The sequence below is a fragment of the Podarcis erhardii genome (genome assembly GCF_964252035.2).
Source record: "Podarcis erhardii genome assembly, chromosome: 5".
In the NCBI taxonomy this organism is placed as follows: domain Eukaryota; kingdom Metazoa; phylum Chordata; class Lepidosauria; order Squamata; family Lacertidae; genus Podarcis; species Podarcis erhardii.
In genome coordinates, this window is record NC_138509.1 from 44,761,336 (window position 1) to 44,780,851 (window position 19,516).

A 19,516-nucleotide genomic window follows, 5' to 3' on the forward strand; every position below is an offset into this window, starting at 1 on the left:
ACCTACCCCCGTGAGAGGGAAAGGGGGATACCTGCATGGATACCAACCCGAGCTCCTTGCAGGAAGGACAAAACTATCCAAAGAGTGAACTAGGTTTTGAGGAGATGTATGTCACTTCTTCCATAGCTTAAATGCTACTCTGTGATCAATTGAAATTGAGTTCCTAGAAAGAGCTGCCATCATTGGATAAGTCTTTGAACTAACTGGCATCATTCAGAAACAAAACAAGAAGGAAGTTTTAGCAGCCCTTATTTCTGTCCATATCTAGTGAACACATGAATTCATGTGTTCCTAATATAAAACACAGCTAAGATGTACTTTACAGCTGTATCAAAATTCCTAACATGGTAGGGTATCCAGGGCTGCTTCACAAGGAACATATTTCCTACACTGAGATTACCTCCATATAGAAACCATGTCCGGCGTGAAGAAGACCATAAATACGCAGCTCCACAGTCCCTTTCTGCCTAGCCTGGTAGTGTCTTGGATTTATTCATTTCACTTATTGAAAGTTAACTACAATCCCTTCAATGAACATAAGACATTCTTGGAATATTTCTCCAGTGCTCCACCATCTATTTTGGAGAACATTTCAAAATGTTTTTAAAAGCTCTACATGGCTTGAGACTTGTAAAGCTACACCACATCAACCTGCCTGTGCACTGTGGTCATTTTCAGAGGCCTATCTCTGCGTGTCATTGTCATCTAAGCTGGGGAAATTGGGGACCTTTCTTGATTGCAAATATGGCTGTGGAATGACCATCCAGCAACCACTTCGATGTCTTTTTAGAGCCAGTTGAAGACCTTTCCCAAGGACTTCTAACCTCTGAAAAGACTGTTTCATTTTTAGTGTTTTCACAGAAGTTTAATTATGTATTTGTTTTATGCTGTAAATTGCTCTGGAATTATACTGTTATAAATTTAATAAGAATTGTTAAAGATACAGAAGAGCAAAGCTTTGCTGAGGAAGAATCAGTGTTTCCTCATCAACCACTATGAATCATTTCTGTTAGTAAATAACCCAGTAGATGTGGATAATCAGTACAATAAAGCTCTCATCACTCTCAACTATTGTAAATGCAGGCTATGGCTCACGGGAACTAAAGAGTCCAACAACTTCTGGAGAGCCACACATTCACTAAACCCAAACAGGGCGGTGACTCCCCTTCTGTGGAAGGCTTTTCCCAGAGAGGCTCATCTGGCATTACATGTCTTTAGAAACCAGGCAAAAGCATTCCTCTTTACCCAGGCCTTTGGCTATTAAATAATCTATGGCCTCTTAAAGCGGGGGTGGGGTGGGGGGTAGGCGCTGTTATTATGTTTTATTATTACGCAGTCTATTCTTATGGTTTTTATTATTGTAATCCGTAAAATGTGTTCTTAATGTTGCTCACCACTCTGGGATCTTTTAATAAAGGGTAGTATATAAATTGAATAAAACAAACAACAACAACAGGAAACAGAGGATAAGACTAAGGGACAGCAAAATCTCTATTGGTATTGGCACCATTCATCTTATTCATATACCTCTCTGGTATACCTCACCAAGAAGGATCAAACTGACCACCAAGGCTTCAGCACTACTCTCATTAAATTCCCTGCTGATGCTTCAGTTGTCTCTGGAACCAGATGCAGAGACTCCCATTAGCACACATACCAGCAAAAGTGAAAACTCACCTCTGTAAGCAGAATTGCTAGCATATCTTGTCTTTGAAAACGTATAGCAAGATGAACAAGTGTGTATCCCACATCAAAAGCGGAAGGGCGATTTAACAAGCGTACTTCATCTGCAGAAAGCTGTCGTGCAATATCTCCTCCTGACGACTTGTATGCTTCAATAGCAGCTAAGTCACCTTCTACAACACCTAGAGACATGGAAGATGGGTCATAAAGTTAAAATTTCTAATATTACTTAAGATAATGACAGTTCATTCTTAATCAAGTTACCATTTATTGTACCATTTCCTTACCATACATTGAGATCCTAAGTTGGGGAAGGGCCTTGAATTTGGTTGCCATCAGTGGAGCTCTGTGCCTTGCCAGTAACACTAACTGATAATGTATGCTCGCAGCAGTACATAGTATTTTTGCTACAGTTCACATGAAGGTAGAAACCTATACAGTACATGTCCATGGAGGAGAGTATGCAGATCAAGTCCATGCAACCTTTTGTCTACAGCATAGTAGTTCAAGAGAAGGGATGAATCAATTGCTTATATTCACAGGGCCTCTGTGGAAGGACTTCAAACATTACTAATGAGATCTGGTTCTCACTTATAGCCCCATCTAATTATACTATCAAAAAAATCACATAAATGGAGCCCTTCTAAAATGACCTTAGGGCTGCTCGGCAAAATTCTCTCATTGGGCACCAGATCAAATGTGCCAGAGTTCCAGTGACAGATCTGCCAAAGACACATTACAGAAGTTAGACAGGATGCAGCTTGAACATGGTTGGCTTCAATATGAAGCTACAGAACTCGCTGAAGTCTTCCCTGTGGCTGTATACAAACTACTACATTATTATTTTTATCCTCCAAGAAATTCAGGGCGGCATACAAGGTGCTCCTCCCCACTTCATTTTTCTTCACAACAGCCCTATGAGGTAGGCTAAGTCAAGAATTTGTGATTTGTCTAAAATCACCCTCTGAGCTCCATGGCTGAGTAGGGATTTGAATGTACTTCTCCTTAGTCCTGGTCTTGACACTAACCACTATAAGACATTGGCTCTCAAGGTGAATGAGGAAAGTGCTATCATATTGGACACAAGTGGGGAGAGATATGGATCTTTTGTTTTAGCAAGTCCAGTCAGTTCATATAAACTTAATAACATCACTTTGAGTAGGACACGCCTTTGTTTCAGGAAGGGTGTTACCTGAGCAATTCACCATAAGCTAGCCAAAAATCACACAAAATAACTACTCCGTCAATGCCATAAGCTAAATACAAAACATTACAAGCCATCTGAAGGAGGGGCTATGATGGCTCAACAGGACTAAGTTCCCATGCAAGGGCAAATTGCAGTGACTAAGAGGTACCATTTAACAACCACTTCAAAAGTGCTAAGTGGATGCCTGCCATGGATAACTTCATTAATGTGGGGTCTTCACTGAATATGGATGTACCAGAATAAAGCAAACAAAGGAAGTGTAATCAGGAGTGCAATGCCACCCCTGAAGAGCGGGTGCATTTGGTACATTGCATTTAGGATATTTAATTTTAAACAGCTGAATTCATTTTATATGCTTTCCTCATCTTCCCAAAATGGACTTCCAGGAACAAGGAAGTCCTGGTACAGAAAAAAGGGGATCTTATTGTTCTGAAGAATGCAGTATCCACCAACACCATCATGGCAAACTGGAAGGGAAATAGGTTTGTGAGAGTCTTGGCAATAGACAGGATGTGCAAGTATGTACTGAACTGCCCTTCAGAGAAAATGAGATAATATCTTTGGTAGGATCCCTCTCCTTCTGGATGAAAGAGATGACAGAACGCAAAAGGAAGCTCCTGGAACTTACTATGTTTAGACCAGGCATAGGCAAATTCCGGCTTTCCTGATGTTTGGGACTACAATTCCCATCATCCCTAGCTAAAAGGACCAGTGATGATGGGAACTGCAGTCCCAAACATCTGGAGGGCCGGAGTTTGTCTATGCCTGGTTTAGACAATCTAAAGGGGAACAAAACTTGTGCTCATAGTCCCCTTTCTCCGCCACACACTGTGGTAAGCTGGGAAGTGTTTAATTAACCTTCCTTTTCAGTTAGATCCAAACCAGGAAACTATGGTTACTAGGTTTAGAACAAGCTAGGATATTAAACCAACTGCAAATAATGGTTTAAAATCCTGCCTTGTTTCAGTGCTGGAAAACATAGGGACTTCGGATTAATTCCAGGGGAATTTCTGGCTTATTACCACACACCAAGAAAGAAGAAATGGGAGATAATCCAAACTATACCACAGAAAGAAGTGGTGTTCATTCTCTGGGAAATTACTACATACCCTAGGAAATAACTATATACTCAATCTTTTTGAATCTTGGGAAGATTAACTAGGGAAGTGAAACAATACTCTTTACAGTAAGAGAAGTGGCAGCATACAACGTATTTTCCATATTGAAGCCATCTAAGCTATTCCAAGCAGGTTTAGCTTTATAATCTCTGTTCCAGAGAAACTGCTTCTGAAGACTCTAAAATAGGAACTTGATTTTTTTTTAAAAAATCCCCAACTTCTTTGGTTTCCAGCCAGCAAAGAAAAGCTACACAGTAAAAGCACTGTGTAAAATTCAATCCTACACTTTTATGTTAACATTTCATAGCCTAAAGTAAAAGCGATCAAACTTGCAGCATTCAGATTTTTACACTGCATTGTATAAAACAGTATCTTTCTGCAGGTATTTATCAAGCTATATCCTTTACTTAGCACATAGACCTCTGCTTAAGAGAAATCAACAAATTCATATGATGGTAATAATGAGGAAAGTGCCCCTAACCCTAGAATGGGAAATCTCTAGCCCATGGGCCAAATTTAACCTGCTAGGCCTCCCCATTTCCCCCTCAAGGCTATTTTCCCAAAACCACACACACCTGTCATCAGATGTGATGTCAGATGTGAAGCAGATGTAAATGTAGCTGCAGAAAGCATGATTGAAATGTATTTCATGTTCTAAGCCTACACAATGATACTCTACTTTCGTAGAATGGGCACTTCATTTTATACCAAGAAAGCCACAATAGTGCACTATCAGTAGGTTGCAATTGTCACAAATTATATTCAAAGTTTTTCTTTTTAATTTGTTTGCATGTCAGTTCTTAGAAACAATGATTTTGTGGCATTCTGTACCATAGCCTCCTTTACTCACCAGGCCAAAAGGGAGAATGACTCTCTGGGCACAAACATTGGATCCAAGGTACAAAGAAATGCCAGCACAACTGGTTATTCCTCCCTCCCAGCTTAGTAAGTACCGGAGACTTTGTAGGGGCTATAAGGACCCCCCTTCTTACCCTTAAGTGCCCCTTGCTCCTCCCCATGGGCCTGTCTATCATGGGGGCCAGGACACACAGGTGCATAAGGGCTGGACTGTGCCTAAAAACCAAAAAGGAATCTGAATTTAGTATTTTTGTACACACATTTACTCAAGAACAACTAACATATTCAAGAGATTTATAACCCACCTTTTGAGAAAAGTCCTCAATGGGGCTTACAAAACCAGTTATGCCTGCACCTGGAAGTGGAGCAGAGCTGGGGCTTGAAAGATGGAGGCCAATGCTTAAGAGGATTACAGCAGGCCACAAGTTTATTGCTCATAGCTTTCAAATAATATTGGCACTGAATGAAAGGGAATCCCAATATTACTGAAAGCTTATGTGCAGACATGTGCTAAACATGCCCAGCCCATCAGTTAGGGAACCGGGTAACTAGCTAACAGCATAAGTCACTCCTTCTGCCACTGTCACCATTCTGCAGGTATGGCTGGTGTGTCAGCTCTCAATTAAAGTTGGCCCCTGAGTCCTCACCTCCAAGGACCTTTAGGGCAGCCAGGCCAACACAGAGAGCACAGCCCCACTTCCTCCTCTGACTATGGTCCCTGCCTAACGTCCAAGCACTAGAGTGAGCTCTGAGAGCCTGAGAGGACAAAATAAAATTGGTCTTTAAAAAAAAAAAAGCCAACAGAGAGGAGGTTGATGGAGCATGAGATGGAGAGGATACCTGACTGATTCTCAGACCAGGCAATGCAAGCATGGGATAGGGGAGAAGTAAGTGATTCCATCTGCACACCTCATTCCCCACTTTTGGTACCTCTACCAGCCTGGGTATTGCTGAGCAATATATAGCAGAAGCACTGGGAAGAGTGATGGGATATGAGTGCTGCCAACTGTTGGACATCCAGCCTACAGATCTATGAAAGGATATAAATACCTTTGTTTGTTGCATAGATTGCTACTGTTTGTGGAAGCCAAATGGTGGGTCCTCCTCAGTGAGAGTGAGATTGCCAGTGAGAGTGAGAAATGCCAGATGCATTTTGCGCCTAAAGATTCTCCATTTGCGAGCACCTCAAAAAGTCTGGGTGCCATTTTTTGTGCCTGGCTGACACTCAAGGATTACTGAAATGTATGTGCTTTGAATCCTTGAAGTATATGTTATGGATAGACAATATGCTAAGGAATTTAACAATAAAGAGTACGTAGGGTGGTTTTGAAAACTGAAGTTTGGTACTAATATGTTTACTGTAAACACCAAATTGAACATGTATTAACAATTTCTGTTAAAAATTTGATATTAACAATGTGTCACTTATGTGAATTGTGTATTAGTGCATGCTTATCAAAATAATAAATAAAAAGTGTTGCCGTCCTGCCCCCAAATGGCAACAAGACCCCTACATCTATGAAACTAAGAAGATTATCCACAAATTCTTTTACAGATCTAGGATGCCACATCCTTAAATATCAGATTATTATTTAGATCAAAAAATGTAATATTAAGATAACAATTACATCATAATATACATGATGTTATGATATACAGCCTAAGATTACCACTTGATAAAATTTCTGACACCATTAAGAGAGATGACTGGTCTGAAGGCTATGATCTGAGAAGTATTTTGGGGGGTGGGATTATAAACACTTATAAACACTTTCTGCAGGCAAGCATATTTCTCAAAAGTATCAGTAAAATGCTTTTAATGAAAGCTGCATTCCCAGACAGACAATTCTAAGAGAAAATGTGGTTTCTGGATTCTCTTAGGCAAGAATGAATGTTACACATACATACTCTGCCAAATAATCTCTTTTCACCTTTCTTCCCAATAGCAGATGAAAGGAACAGTTGTCAAACGCTTCCATTACAGATTTCACTGCTGAAGACAAGCAATATAAGAGGAGACCAAAGCAGGAGAAACATTGGGGATTATGATCAGAATACAGTATTTTTGTTCAAAAGAATCTGATCCAAGCCAGAATTGTATGTTACACACACAGATGTGAATAACTAGAAAAGCTTTTTAAAGTATAAAGAAGTAATGTGGAAGACGCCACTCAACCCTTTTCCCCATCTAGGATTTCCAACTTCCAGTTTTTCTTACCCACCGCTGCATCTCTTGTTCAAAGTAGGCCACATATGTATGTAACATGTGGTATGGAGACCTCATACCACCAAAATTGCACATTAATTGATGTCCTGACATGCCTAGACAACCTGTAACCCACATCCACCAAGTAGATCTGGTAGTTTGCTTGGAACTTGATAGTCTCCTCCTGGTTTTGTTGCTTGGCTACACAAAACGGAAGCTTATTAAGTGCCCATCAGGTTTCAAAAAAATGTCCGGCTGTGTTCAACTTAGCAAGCCACACATTGTGCAGGCTTAGGTTAGGATACTCAGTCTGGAAATTCACAGCCAACCACAAAGCTGAAACATTAAGAATGTTGAGCAGACATTTCAATCTTTTATCATGTGTTAGCAGCAGGAAATTTTTGGTTTGGCCAATCTAAAAGTTATACCAAAGTAAAGGAAATTAACCATTTGGAAATGTTGCACACAAGCAAAGTTAACAAGAACAGTGGTTGAATAGCTCTGATCAATTCATCAAATAATAAGAATCCAAATGAACTTGAAACAGAGAATTTAAGTCACCTTCCTCCAGAAAACACTATCACCTTCCTCCAGAAAACACTATCACATTCTATCAGCCTTAGGCAAATATCTTGTTTATCTAGGGTACATATCAGCTCCTTTGTAGTTTGCTCAACTCTACTGTTCATGCCATCCTGGTGATGCAAGTAGATAAGGTAGGAGAGTTGAGGAAGACGACTGATTACCTAGACTGGAATGCAAATTTCAAAAAATAATTGAGGGCCCTTTCATGCAATTATCACAATGTAAGTGGGCTTACTTAGGAAAAAGGCACATGCTTCATTCACAGGGCACCTATCCTTATTTCATATCTGCAGAATAGGAACATATCCCAGGGAATCATATATGGTGTGCCACTAGTAGTGATATGAAGTGATAATATTCTCTCCAAAAGATTATTTTTGAGAATTTAACATCACTAGCCACTAGAGCCTGAGAGTTTTGATTTGACTGCTCTGTATTGCTTTTAAAAATGTACATTTTCCCCATAAGGCCATCAAGATGAAAGAGCTCTCTAATACCCTCAAGCCTAAAAGAAAACTCTGGAGAGAATACAAAACTGATGCTTTAGATTTTTAAAATCTGAACAATAGTGATTAAAAAGGGAAAGATTATAATTCAGTATTTTCTTCCACAGCTTTTTACAGAAGCAACCTGCAAAATTCAGTAGTCATAGGGCAGCACCCTCTCACAAGATATGGAGAGCCTTTAACAGTAAACTTTAACTGTGCCCCCGCTGCTGTCCAGTGAGCATGGCAATCAAGGCTAAAAGGTACAGAAATTCACTACTAGATTTTCATTAAAGCTGAGGCTTCTGATTGGCTGAGTTCTCTACCCTCTGCGGGTAACAAGAGGCCATGTCAGCCAAAGGGCTATTGCCTCATTGCCTAGAGTGTGTGACACAGCATGGTTTTTTCACTCCATCTATCATGATGGGCAAGATAGTGAAGCAGTAGACTTCAAAGCTAGGAACAGCCAGAAGGACTGCAGCAGCAGCCAGACCATCTGGAGACAAGGTAACAGACTGTATTTTTAAGGGTGGTGATGTGATTTTTGGCCAGCAGGAGCAGCCAACTCCATGCTCTCAACATTTGACTGGTAAAATGGCTTGGGGGGGCAGACTTCTCTTCTGACTATGTTGGGCTTGGCACAAATGCAGAAGTCAAAGCAGCAGGTTGACAGGCCAAGAAACAGAGCAGCAGATGTATAGAAAATCAATATAGTCTCTACAGCTTTCTTCAAGATGCTGCCTGCCAGAAGTACATAAGGAGGGATTTTGTGTCATCTTCAGCTGGCAGGAGAGCACCAATACATACATGCTGCCCACATCCACCTGAACTTCCATATTATAGCAAGGATTTCAAAATGCCTCGTGGAGGCACCATTTTTTCTCCAGTTCTGCTGTCCTATTTGGTACTAATTTGGAGTATTTTTATCTTCTGTTGGACTCCTGGGGGTTCTGTTGGCGTATCACCCACCCTGCTACCTTTCTGAACTGATGAAGATGGTCTCATATTTGGTTCTGGAGATTCCCAAGGATGTTTGGTGCTGAGACTATCTTGCAGGGGCTTTACCCCTCAGCAACTGTGGGGTACCTTTAACAAAAATTCACCCCAGAGGCTGTTTCTGGGGGCTTTTCCAGCTGATTTGGCAGGCATTCCTACTGAAGCCCTAGCTGTTCTCTGGAATAAGGAGATGACTCACTCAACTGATGCAACCAGTCTCTTCCTTTAGGTACAGCCTATGCAACTCCTTGTTACACACCTGAGCACAATGAAACAAGCTGAAAGACAGCTGGTACACAAGTGGAAGGAAATTCAAGATGAATCCAACTGAACACAAGTGAGAGCCTACTTTGTTGCAGTGATGGATGTGAACAAACTTTTTCCTCCTATAGCTGAATCCTCTCAATGTTATCTAGATTTCCCAAACAGTGCAGGGCCTTTTTGAAAACTGGCCTAGGAGATGTGGTTAATCCTCAGGAACCCACTATCACGTTTGCAGGACACTCTGAATGTAAAGTTTCTCGCATCCATCATGACTTAAACTTTACAATTAATGCTATGTCAGTAGTAGAGGTGTTCAGAGTTCCATCTGGTCCAGCCTGCTTGGATGGATTTCAGTTACTGAAACATGAGGACATGGACAATGCTTGGTCATGACTCATGCCCAGAATAACACTTGTGTATTTGACCCTTGCCAGTCATGGCTTATTAAATCTAGCAGGAAATGTATGGTTGGCTGGGTCCAAGCAGTTAGAAGACAGAAGGCTCAAGTGTAACCCTCTCCATGACTTTCAATACCATCACTCTTGTATTCTTCTAATTAGGCTCACCCACCTAGGCATAAGAGGGATTTTCCATTTCTACTGAGAGGACCAATTCCATAAGTTGGTACTGCAGAAATACTGCTCAATGCCTTCACAATTGTGCTTCCTGGAGCCCCCGTGCTGTTTAACATCTACACAAAACCACTGAGAAAAGAGGTTGAGCAATCTGGGCTGAGGTGTGACCAGTATGCAATAATCAGAAGCAGGTGAGGCTGTGGATGCCCTGAATCAGAACATTAGCATGGTAACTGATTGGATTAACAAACTGAGACTCAATCCTGATAAGGTGGAAGCACTATTGGTAGATGATTTGTCCATCCAGGTCAGGGCAGCCCAACTTTTCATACCAGATGGGCCCCAAGAGTAGTTCAACATGGAACCCTTAGACGGCACACTGCCTTGTCATACGGGGGCAGGAAGGCTAAAATTTGATGCCTCCCCCACAGCCCTTGTGCTGCCTTCTCACAGCGGGCTAAGTAAGGCACTGGGCTTTGGGAAGGAGGTACAAGGCTCTGAAAGAGTACAAGAGTCCTCCCTTCTCCTTCCCAAAGCTAGAAAAGTGTAGACTAGGCTTTGGAAAGGAGATGGAAGAACCCTAGGATCCTGTTAGAGCCTTCACACCTCCTCCCCCAAACTTTGGAAACTCCCCCAGCTTTGGAAAGACAGCATGAGATGAGGATGGGGGGGGGTCAAATGTTGCCAAGGGGTTCCAAAAAGGTACTGAGGGCCACATGTGAAGGGCAAACAGTCTGATCTGAAAAGGGTTCCCAACGCCTCAAAAAACTTAGTAAATTCACAGCTTAGGGATACTTTTGGATGCAAAATTATCATAAGAGGTTCAAGAGGTCTGTGTGGCAAGTACCTTTCACCAGTTTTAGCCAATATATAAAGTATGGCTATACCTTGGCCAGAGCTGTTTACATTCAGGTAACCACACCTTCAGACTACTACAATGAGTTGCGCATGTGGCTGCCTTTTTAAAGAGTGACTCAGAAACTGCAATTTGTTTAAAATAGAGCCACAAGGCTATGAACTAGGTACTTAACCTGCCGCACTGCCTCCCTGTCCTTTTCCAGGCCTAATGTGAATTACCAGCTTTAGCCTACAAAGGCCGAAACATTGAGATCCTGTTTGGATCCAGGTGAAGTGAAGCAGGTGGCTACAAAAGAGAGGGGCTTCTCAGCTGTGGCACACCAGTATTGGTATAGTCTCCTCAGGCACCTTTTTATGGTCTTTTTGGCCCCAAGTGAGTGCCTTTTTATTTACTCAGGCCTTCTAAACCTGTATTTTAAAATAAACTACAGGTCTACATAATCAGTGCTATTTTCCCAGAAAAAAGATGCTGGAACTCACCACAAACACCTACCTTTGTCTCTGTATAATGGCAATGGTGTCCACATAAGAGGTGCCGGAACTGAATTCTGGTGAGTTCCAGCAGAAAAAAGTCCTCCTTTTGTTGTTTTCTTGCTGTTAAATAAAGCTTATGCTCTGGCTCTTTTAGTGTTGCTTTAAACTGAGCTGCAAACTTGGTATATACCTTTTCTGCACCACAGGAACCTAGTATGTCAGAGGCTAGTAAATGCCTTAAGGTATCGGCCACACATGGGAAATATAAACATACATTTGCTATTACGATAGACCACAATCATGTTTTCCACATTAGAAAAACAAAAGACAAAAATTGTGCAGAATCTATTCCTCTCATATGGTACCTTACAAAAGGCATCCCACAGGAAGCAACTTGTCGCATACTAATTAAATGCTAGAGTGACTGACATCAAATTTCTAAAAATAAATCATGGGAAACAGCATCTTGAAACCACTATAACAAAATTGTAAAAAGGCAAACTTAAAAATCAACGGAGTCTCCTTTTCAGAACATGCTGCAATGCAAGATGCAAAACTGCAAAGATAATTAATGAGCTATTTGCATTTGGGCCAAAACAAGAACCATGTATTCAAAGACAAGTATAATTCATTGTTTTTAAATCTTTAAATAAGCACTATAAATAGTATGCCTTTTATTTTACGGGCAGCAAAAAATGGAACCTTCTTTTCCTGGTCAACTATTTGCCATATCTAACTGAATACTATTTGCAAGTCTAGCATTTCACTATTATATACACACATTACATGCATTTGCCACAGTGTTCTGACATGTCAGTATTACCATCCTAAGCAATAGATCCATCAGGTATTCAATATTAGACACCCATGTCTCAAGTTCCCAGTCTCTCAAACACCAGCTTAACATCTTTGTAGCATTTAATAAATCCAAGCAAGGGTATTCTTGTTGTTAAATGAAGAAGGGAATGTTCTATCCATGACAATTTTCTTTTAAAAAAATCCATCAGAAATGTTTGTCTTTGTGTATAGTACCGTAAGGGAGAAAGATGGCAATGCACATTATTTTTACCATGGGTGTTTGAGAATTTTGGATAGCAGTATGCTACATTGAGTTCTGTCTTGTATAAACAAGAAAAAAATCCATCTTCCACAAAGGAGGGGAGACACTTCCTGGAAGTGCTTTGTATACCCCCCTTCTTCCATAAAAAGTTGGAAGGTTATTTGAAAGAATACAGGGTATTTTTCAGCAGTCAGTAGTGAGCAAATTAAGTTCACAAATTCTTACTTTCTTCTACAAAAATACACCAAGCTCAGTAGCCTGCCATAGTCTGGCAGGCCACTTGTTTTTACACCGGCCACAGACAGGAAGGACAGTGTGTGTCATTCCTCCTCTGCCACCCAACTCACCCACCTGCACAGAATTCCATGTACTTGCTTTCATGAAATTCCTTGCTGATTAAGGCTACCACAGAGCCATACAAGGCAGAATTCATATTTGAAGGCAATCTGCTTATCTCATAATTTTTGATTAAGATAGTATGTATCTCAACATCATTCAGAGGTCCTACTGAATGCCTCCATCTAATGAAATACAATAAGTAGCTACAGAAGTGGGGGTCTTTGGGGGCAGGTGGACACCTCCTCTGTGCAATGCCTTCTCCACAGAGGCTCACTTGGCATCTAATCTTGGGGGGTTGTTTTATTACTAGGCAAAAATATTTGGGGGGGTCTTAGTTTTAAACTGAATTTGTTCTTTCCAATCAGAGTGGATTTTTTGTTGTTGTCTTTGCACTTTTTTTGCTTCTGAATTTTAAATTTGTTTTATTTATTTTTTGTTAGGAGCTACCCTGAAAACTCTGTTATAGATACTGAAAAAAACCTATAATAAATATTGAATCAGACTGGCATAGCTGAATTCTATACCTATTTACACATTTTCTGCCCTGCAAACCCTTTTGTGTGAACTGTCTATGTAACTTGTCTTACCTACTCCATTCCCTCCTCAAAATCCACTTTTTCATGAATGCTTTGATACAACCTTCCCCAAACTGATGTCTGAATTACAACTCCCATCAGCCCCTGATGTGTCCAAAAACATCTAAAGGGTACCAGGTCAGGGAAGGCTGTTCCACTAGAACTAAGCCTGTAACCAAGCCTAAGTATAACTGAAACAATCTCATATTCTTTTACCCCAGCCACCACTTCCCTCATGTTCATCTGTTTCCCTTGTATTAGGTTTTATATATTGTAAGCTCGTTGGGACAGGAACATGCCCTCTTCTATTCTAATGCACCATGAAACTAATTGCACTGTATTACTATCATCATTATTATTAAATATACAGCACAGTTCCACCCTTATACTTTGAAAATACTTTCAATATTTTCCAAAATATCTGCTTGTAGGGGGAAATCCACGTAGCAGAACACTAGACATATCCCGATAGCATTATAGATTTGATACACTAAAGATAATTAATCAAAGTGTAATTTATAATATGCCAAAACGACAATATTTGTTACTACAATCAGTATTTCCAAGGTCAGAACTACATTCTGTGTTATTTTTAACTGATTGCCTCACACTTGTGTAAGATCTATACTGTTTACAAACACTCATGAACTGCAGCTGCTGATTCTAAGGCACAGCTTGTCACTGTAAGTAGGGTAAAAAAAAATTAACACATGGCTAAGTAATTTTATGCATTAGTGTTCATATGTAAGAACTGTTCTTAAAGGCATTTAGAATCTTTATTTTTAAAACTGAAGTGCAACTCTGATTTTACGCTTGTGTCAATGGTATTTATTTGGCTAGCATTTAAGTAGGATTTTCCTATGTTTCAACACCTTACAAAAATAAGTTCACATATTGTGTTGTTAAAATATGGAAATTCAACATTTGTATAGTGATTTTAAGTGTTTAAAGAGCTTCATATGCATGCTTGTTATAAACATTGTGTGAAGCTTGCCAAAATAATTGTGTTTTACATTTTAACCAATATACACCACTCATCTTCCCTTGTAAATGAAATATGACTGACACAGAACTTACCAACACAAGCATTAAGAAACAGCCAGTCAGTCTTCTTCATTCTGTTTTTTATTTGCTTTAGTTTTTTGAAGTCAACTTCAAGTTCTTCTTTGCTGCCAACGGCTCCAGCCAGCTCAATTCTCTGAAAGTCCATTTTCATTTCAGATTCCCGTTTGGTTGTAGGAGGTGATCTTCTTTGGCTATTGCCACTACTACAGCTGCCCCTCCATCGAGTTCTGTCTTGCTCATTTATTATTGAGGAAGCTTCATCTGTTTCTGCCAATTCTATTGCTTCAATGTTGTTGGGTCTTGGATGATCACACACAACACACTTTCTGGCTTTAGCCCAGTTTTCATATGTACAGACAGAACAGGTCCAGTGCTGTGTCCTCATGTTTAGTTTATTTCTATCATTGTACTCCTCACAAGGATCCACAGAGAAAGGAGCTGGTCTTGAACCAGACCCTGAAGACTGAGGGGATTCTGTGGGACTCCTGGTCCTACGCTGAGACAAGCACTGTGTGCATCGTATTGCACGAGGCCAGTTCAAGTATGTGCACATGTGGCATGACCACTTATTTGCACTTTCCATACTGTAGGAGGATTTAACTCTTGGTCTTGCACTGGAATCTGGACATATCAAAGGACTGCTGCCTCCTTCAATACTTGCAGGATCCCAATCTCTACCGACATCACTTGAACCACTTTTGAAAGGATCTTCTGTTATAATAGTTCCACTAGGTCTTTGAGCACGGCACATGGTACACTTGATCGCAGATGGCCAGTTTTCGTATGTACAATACTCACAAGCCCATTTTATTCCACGTTCTGTCATCCTGCACTCCTTGAAGTAAATGATTTCAGGCAGAAAGCTTTGGAAAAAAAGAATAAGAATAAATCTATTAGAACACATAAATTATGGACTATCCATAGTTATGAAAAAATATATACCATATATATACCAAAAGAGTAACTAAACACAGTTCATTCACAATGCTTGATCATGGATTAGGATTACATGAAGAAGTCAGGAAAAGGCTCAGTTTCATTCATCCCCTTTTCCCCCGCCTTCACATGCAGAGAGAAAAGATTTTTGTTTCTTTGAAAGTAAAAGCCTTCAGTTTTCTGTTACAGTTGAACCGAGGAAACTGTGGTTAGTTCAAACAAATCAGGATCAAATTGAAGCTTCAAATTCTGGTTTGTTCAGAACAAACCAGAATAAATAAACCACAGAAAGTGAGAGCCAGAGGTTCATTTGCATAATCATGCTTAGCCTTGTGTCTGAACAGTACTTTCATATCACATCACACTTGACTGAGTATTGCTTTACTCAATAGTGTAAAGAAAATATTATAACAACTGCTAATCGGTCATTAGCTGCCTTACTTATTTTATACCTCATACAGTACAGAATTGATAAACACAAATGGATCAGTGACAGATCATTAAGAATCCTCAGGAATGACCTGGAAGATACACTGAGAGCTAATTTCTGCTAGTGTATTGTACTTAAAGTTCAATATATGTGCCCAGCACCCGATATCAGGAATACAGTATAACTAAATGTACTGACTAAAATCTCTATCATTTTATTCAACAGAAAAAATATGAATAAAATACTCTTTAGGCTGTTCCTAAATCCTACTTTAAGATGCTGAAGATGGAATACATCAGTTTACTAACTACTCAGATTTGTTACTTTAGAAATCAGAATATCCCTAAACCTTCCCCCCCCCTTTTTTTTTAAGTTCAACACTCATTCAAGAGGCAACAGCGTTGTAAGAGAATTATGTTACATCAACGTTGTAACATTCAGTCACTTTTAAACCAGTTAATCCCAGTTTTGCTTTACAAGGGTCCTCCAGGTTTTGGAATCACTAATTCATCACACAATACAAAGGACTCAGGTAGGAGTTGAAAGATAATGTATGACCCTTCTTTTTTCAGATGACCATATGGTTTTAAACAAAAATTGTTCTATTTACTTTTTCTATACTGAAGAGTCTATTTCGTCTCCATACTGCCTTTTCAGTGGCAAGGATGATGGACAGCACTAAGTACACAGCTTTTCCTGTGAACAATACAAATTATTGTTAAAATCTTACTACAACATACAGGAAATAGTACTTACTATATCAGTCACATTTGTCATGTCTAGAGTAAATTTTTGAGTAACTTTAAATGAAACTGCAGCAGAACTATCTATGGATCTGCTGCTTTATCATTCAAACACAAGTCTGATAAACTCCAGCTTCATAGAGAACTGGCTCAGCTGTAACCTACTTATGACTACATCAGTTTCAAAATACTTGAAGCATTTCCTCAAGCATTAGCAATGCTTCAAAACAGAATAAACTTCATATATGAAAGCTGCTTCCTTGTAGGCAGTTATTCAAAACCTACATGTCAATATGTATACCTCACAAAGTATATATATGCAATAGCAAACCAAGCATGGGACATGCGATTCAGCCAAACAAACCCACACATGATCAATTCCAATAAAGGATTCATTCCATTTCCTATATTCAAGTGACTTTTCTTTCCAGTAGAATGGCCCTGGAATTATTAATGAACCAAGATCCAAAGGACCAAGCAGGATCCATGCAGTTACTTCAGGTCCACCCAAGCAACAAACATTTGTAACTTTTTCATTTTTTGAAAAGCAGATCCCCATTTCGTATCACAAGCTACATTTGAAAGTCCCCTCACTTTCAAGAGTGGCTTACTATGGTTCTTCACTTTCAGATAACCTCAAGTCACAAACCTGTTTCGTTACCCAGTAATTTGGATACATATCTACGCTCTCATGCATGTTTCTTCGGCTTCCACCATTAATTAGCTAATCAGAAATGTGCGGCAGAGAGGCAAAAGATCATGTTGTAGGCTACTGGATTTGAACTGCTCCTAGCAATGGATCACAACAAAAAACACCTCCTATCTAAGCCTCACAGTGCCCACTACAGAATGGGTACCAATAAAATCCCATTTCCTCATTTGTGGGGGGGGGGCGACAAAATTAATTACACTTACATATATGCAGTATTCTAGTTTGTTTCCTCCCAGTGTAGCAAAGGGAGGAGTGGGACAGGTGAAATTTGAGCAGCATACACCAGCATTCCCAATAACCCCCTGTTTGCTCAATTGTGCTGAGCTATTATAAACCATTTACGGTAATCTTTATATAGTATTGGAGAGCAGATTTTTACAAGGAATCACTACAGCAGCTCCTTGTACACTTGCTTTGGCCCAGTTCAGATTTTCTGGTACTCCCTGCAGAGTGTCAACTATTATTTGTTTGTGCAGACCTTTGGTTTTAAAACAAATAAATGATTTGATACTTAAGCTGTAATCAAGAACCAGCCTCAGGAACATACACTGTGCCCCATTCCCAGGTACAGAATTTTTCTTCTTTTTATCAATATAATTGCTGGTTTGGCATTACATCTGCACTTTGGCCAATGAAAACCAGGTTTGCCATCTCAAGCTAGAACCTATATACCAATTTCAAATCTGTTTCTGGATTATGCTCCCAATTTGCAAAACCATCGTTTCCAGGCAGGCCGCTCATCTGCTCCAGCCTCAAGAGAATAAATACCACAATGAATGGAATATTTTCAGATGCTGGCTCTTGAAATGATAATCAAAATAACACAATTTTAACTGCTAGCTTAGTACTTAAAGCATGAGTTTCAGGTGCTATTTTAGACCAAACATGTATTTTATTTATTGAATTTATATTCTATCCTTCCTCCCAAAGGAGCTCTTGTCATGTATCACAAAGAATTGCTAGTACTGCTACTTCAGCATAAAGCAGAGGTGTTAATTATAGAATTTAAATTATGATTTGTTTTATTTTACACTCATATGAGAAAGACCCTATCGTTCCACCTTCCAGAAATGTTCACGCAGTTCTTCTTTTCCAGTAGATATCAGAAACTGGCAGACATTGTCGGAAACCTAGCATGTCATGTTGTGACTAGCTGCAAGTGTTGATTTGTATTGATTTGTTTTACTAACTGAAGGAGTAGTGTAGAGGAGGAAGAATTTGCTTTGTAGTATTCACAGTAGGAAAGCCCTTCATACAGACTTAACAGGGCTGCCTTCAGATGTCTTCTAAGGTTATATAGTTGCTCATCTTCTTGACATCTGATGGGAGGGTGTTCCACAGGGTGGGAGCAACTACTAAGAAAGCCCTCTGCCTGGTTCCCTGTAACTTCACTTCTTGCAGTGAGGGAACCATCAGAAGGCCCTCAGAGCTGGACCTCGGTGTCTGGGCTGAATGATGGGAGTGGAGACACTTTTTCAGGTATCCTAGATGCACAAGCAAAAGCTTTATACTTTATGTACAAAAACTGGGTTAATTTTCTTTTTTAAATGACAGCCCTACGCCCCCCGCCCCACACAGAGATTAAAAGGTGATGGATTGTTTAATTAGCCAAAGACCTGGGAGAAGAGGAATGTTTTTGCCTATCACCTAATGAAGATGCCAGGCAAGCCTCCCTGGGGAAATCATTCCACAATGGAGGAGCCACCATAAAAAAGGCCTGCTTTTGTGTTGCCACCCTCTGGGCCTCTTGTGGAGGAGGTACATGGAGAAATCTCCAGAGTGATGAAGGACTCTCCAGAACAGATTTAGGGTACTATAGAGGCTGCAAGTGGGGGAGATAAAATTCTTGAAAATTGCTTCCCTTCCTGTTCCACCTACAGGAAGTCTTACCTGTGAGTAGAACTAAAAAATATATATATGCGTAACAGTAACACATTTTTTATGTTAAGACAACAAGCTATCAAAGCTTTCCTTGAAATTAGCCAGAGGCATACCTAGGAGTTGGTGAAACTGGCCTTCACCCGGGACACAGGCCCAGGGGGGACACAAAAATCATCTATCAGACTATGGATTGTATGACAAATATGTGTGTGGTGAAATGACGCCACTGTCCTGCCAAGATCAAGTCCAGGAGAAGCTTCTCATCCTTCTTGAACCATGAAGGCGACTGGGGGGGACCGGACCGATACAGCTCCTTGCCAAGGGCTCAGGGGGCTTTACATACGCCCCTGAAATTAGCTGACGCAAACCAAATAGGACAAAATATTTTCAAGAATGCCTACGTAAACCACCCTTCTGAAGTTCTTCCAAAGTTCTCGAATGTGGTAGATATGACAAAAAGGGTTTT

General features: G+C 40.1%; 1 protein-coding gene across 1 annotated transcript in view; it reads right to left on the reverse strand.

Annotated features, from left to right (window-relative positions):
- ZRANB1 (zinc finger RANBP2-type containing 1) overlaps positions 1-19,516 on the reverse strand; it is a 40,755-nt gene that overhangs the window by 14,554 nt on the left and 6,685 nt on the right. The window contains exons 2-4 of the mRNA XM_081863244.1: positions 16,325-16,410; positions 14,361-15,211; positions 1,678-1,865 (exon numbers count right to left, since the gene is read on the reverse strand). Of these exons, the coding sequence (XP_081719370.1) occupies positions 1,678-1,865; positions 14,361-15,174 (1,002 nt within the window). The 5' untranslated portion in view covers positions 15,175-15,211; positions 16,325-16,410. The remainder of the gene's footprint in view (positions 1-1,677; positions 1,866-14,360; positions 15,212-16,324; positions 16,411-19,516) is intronic.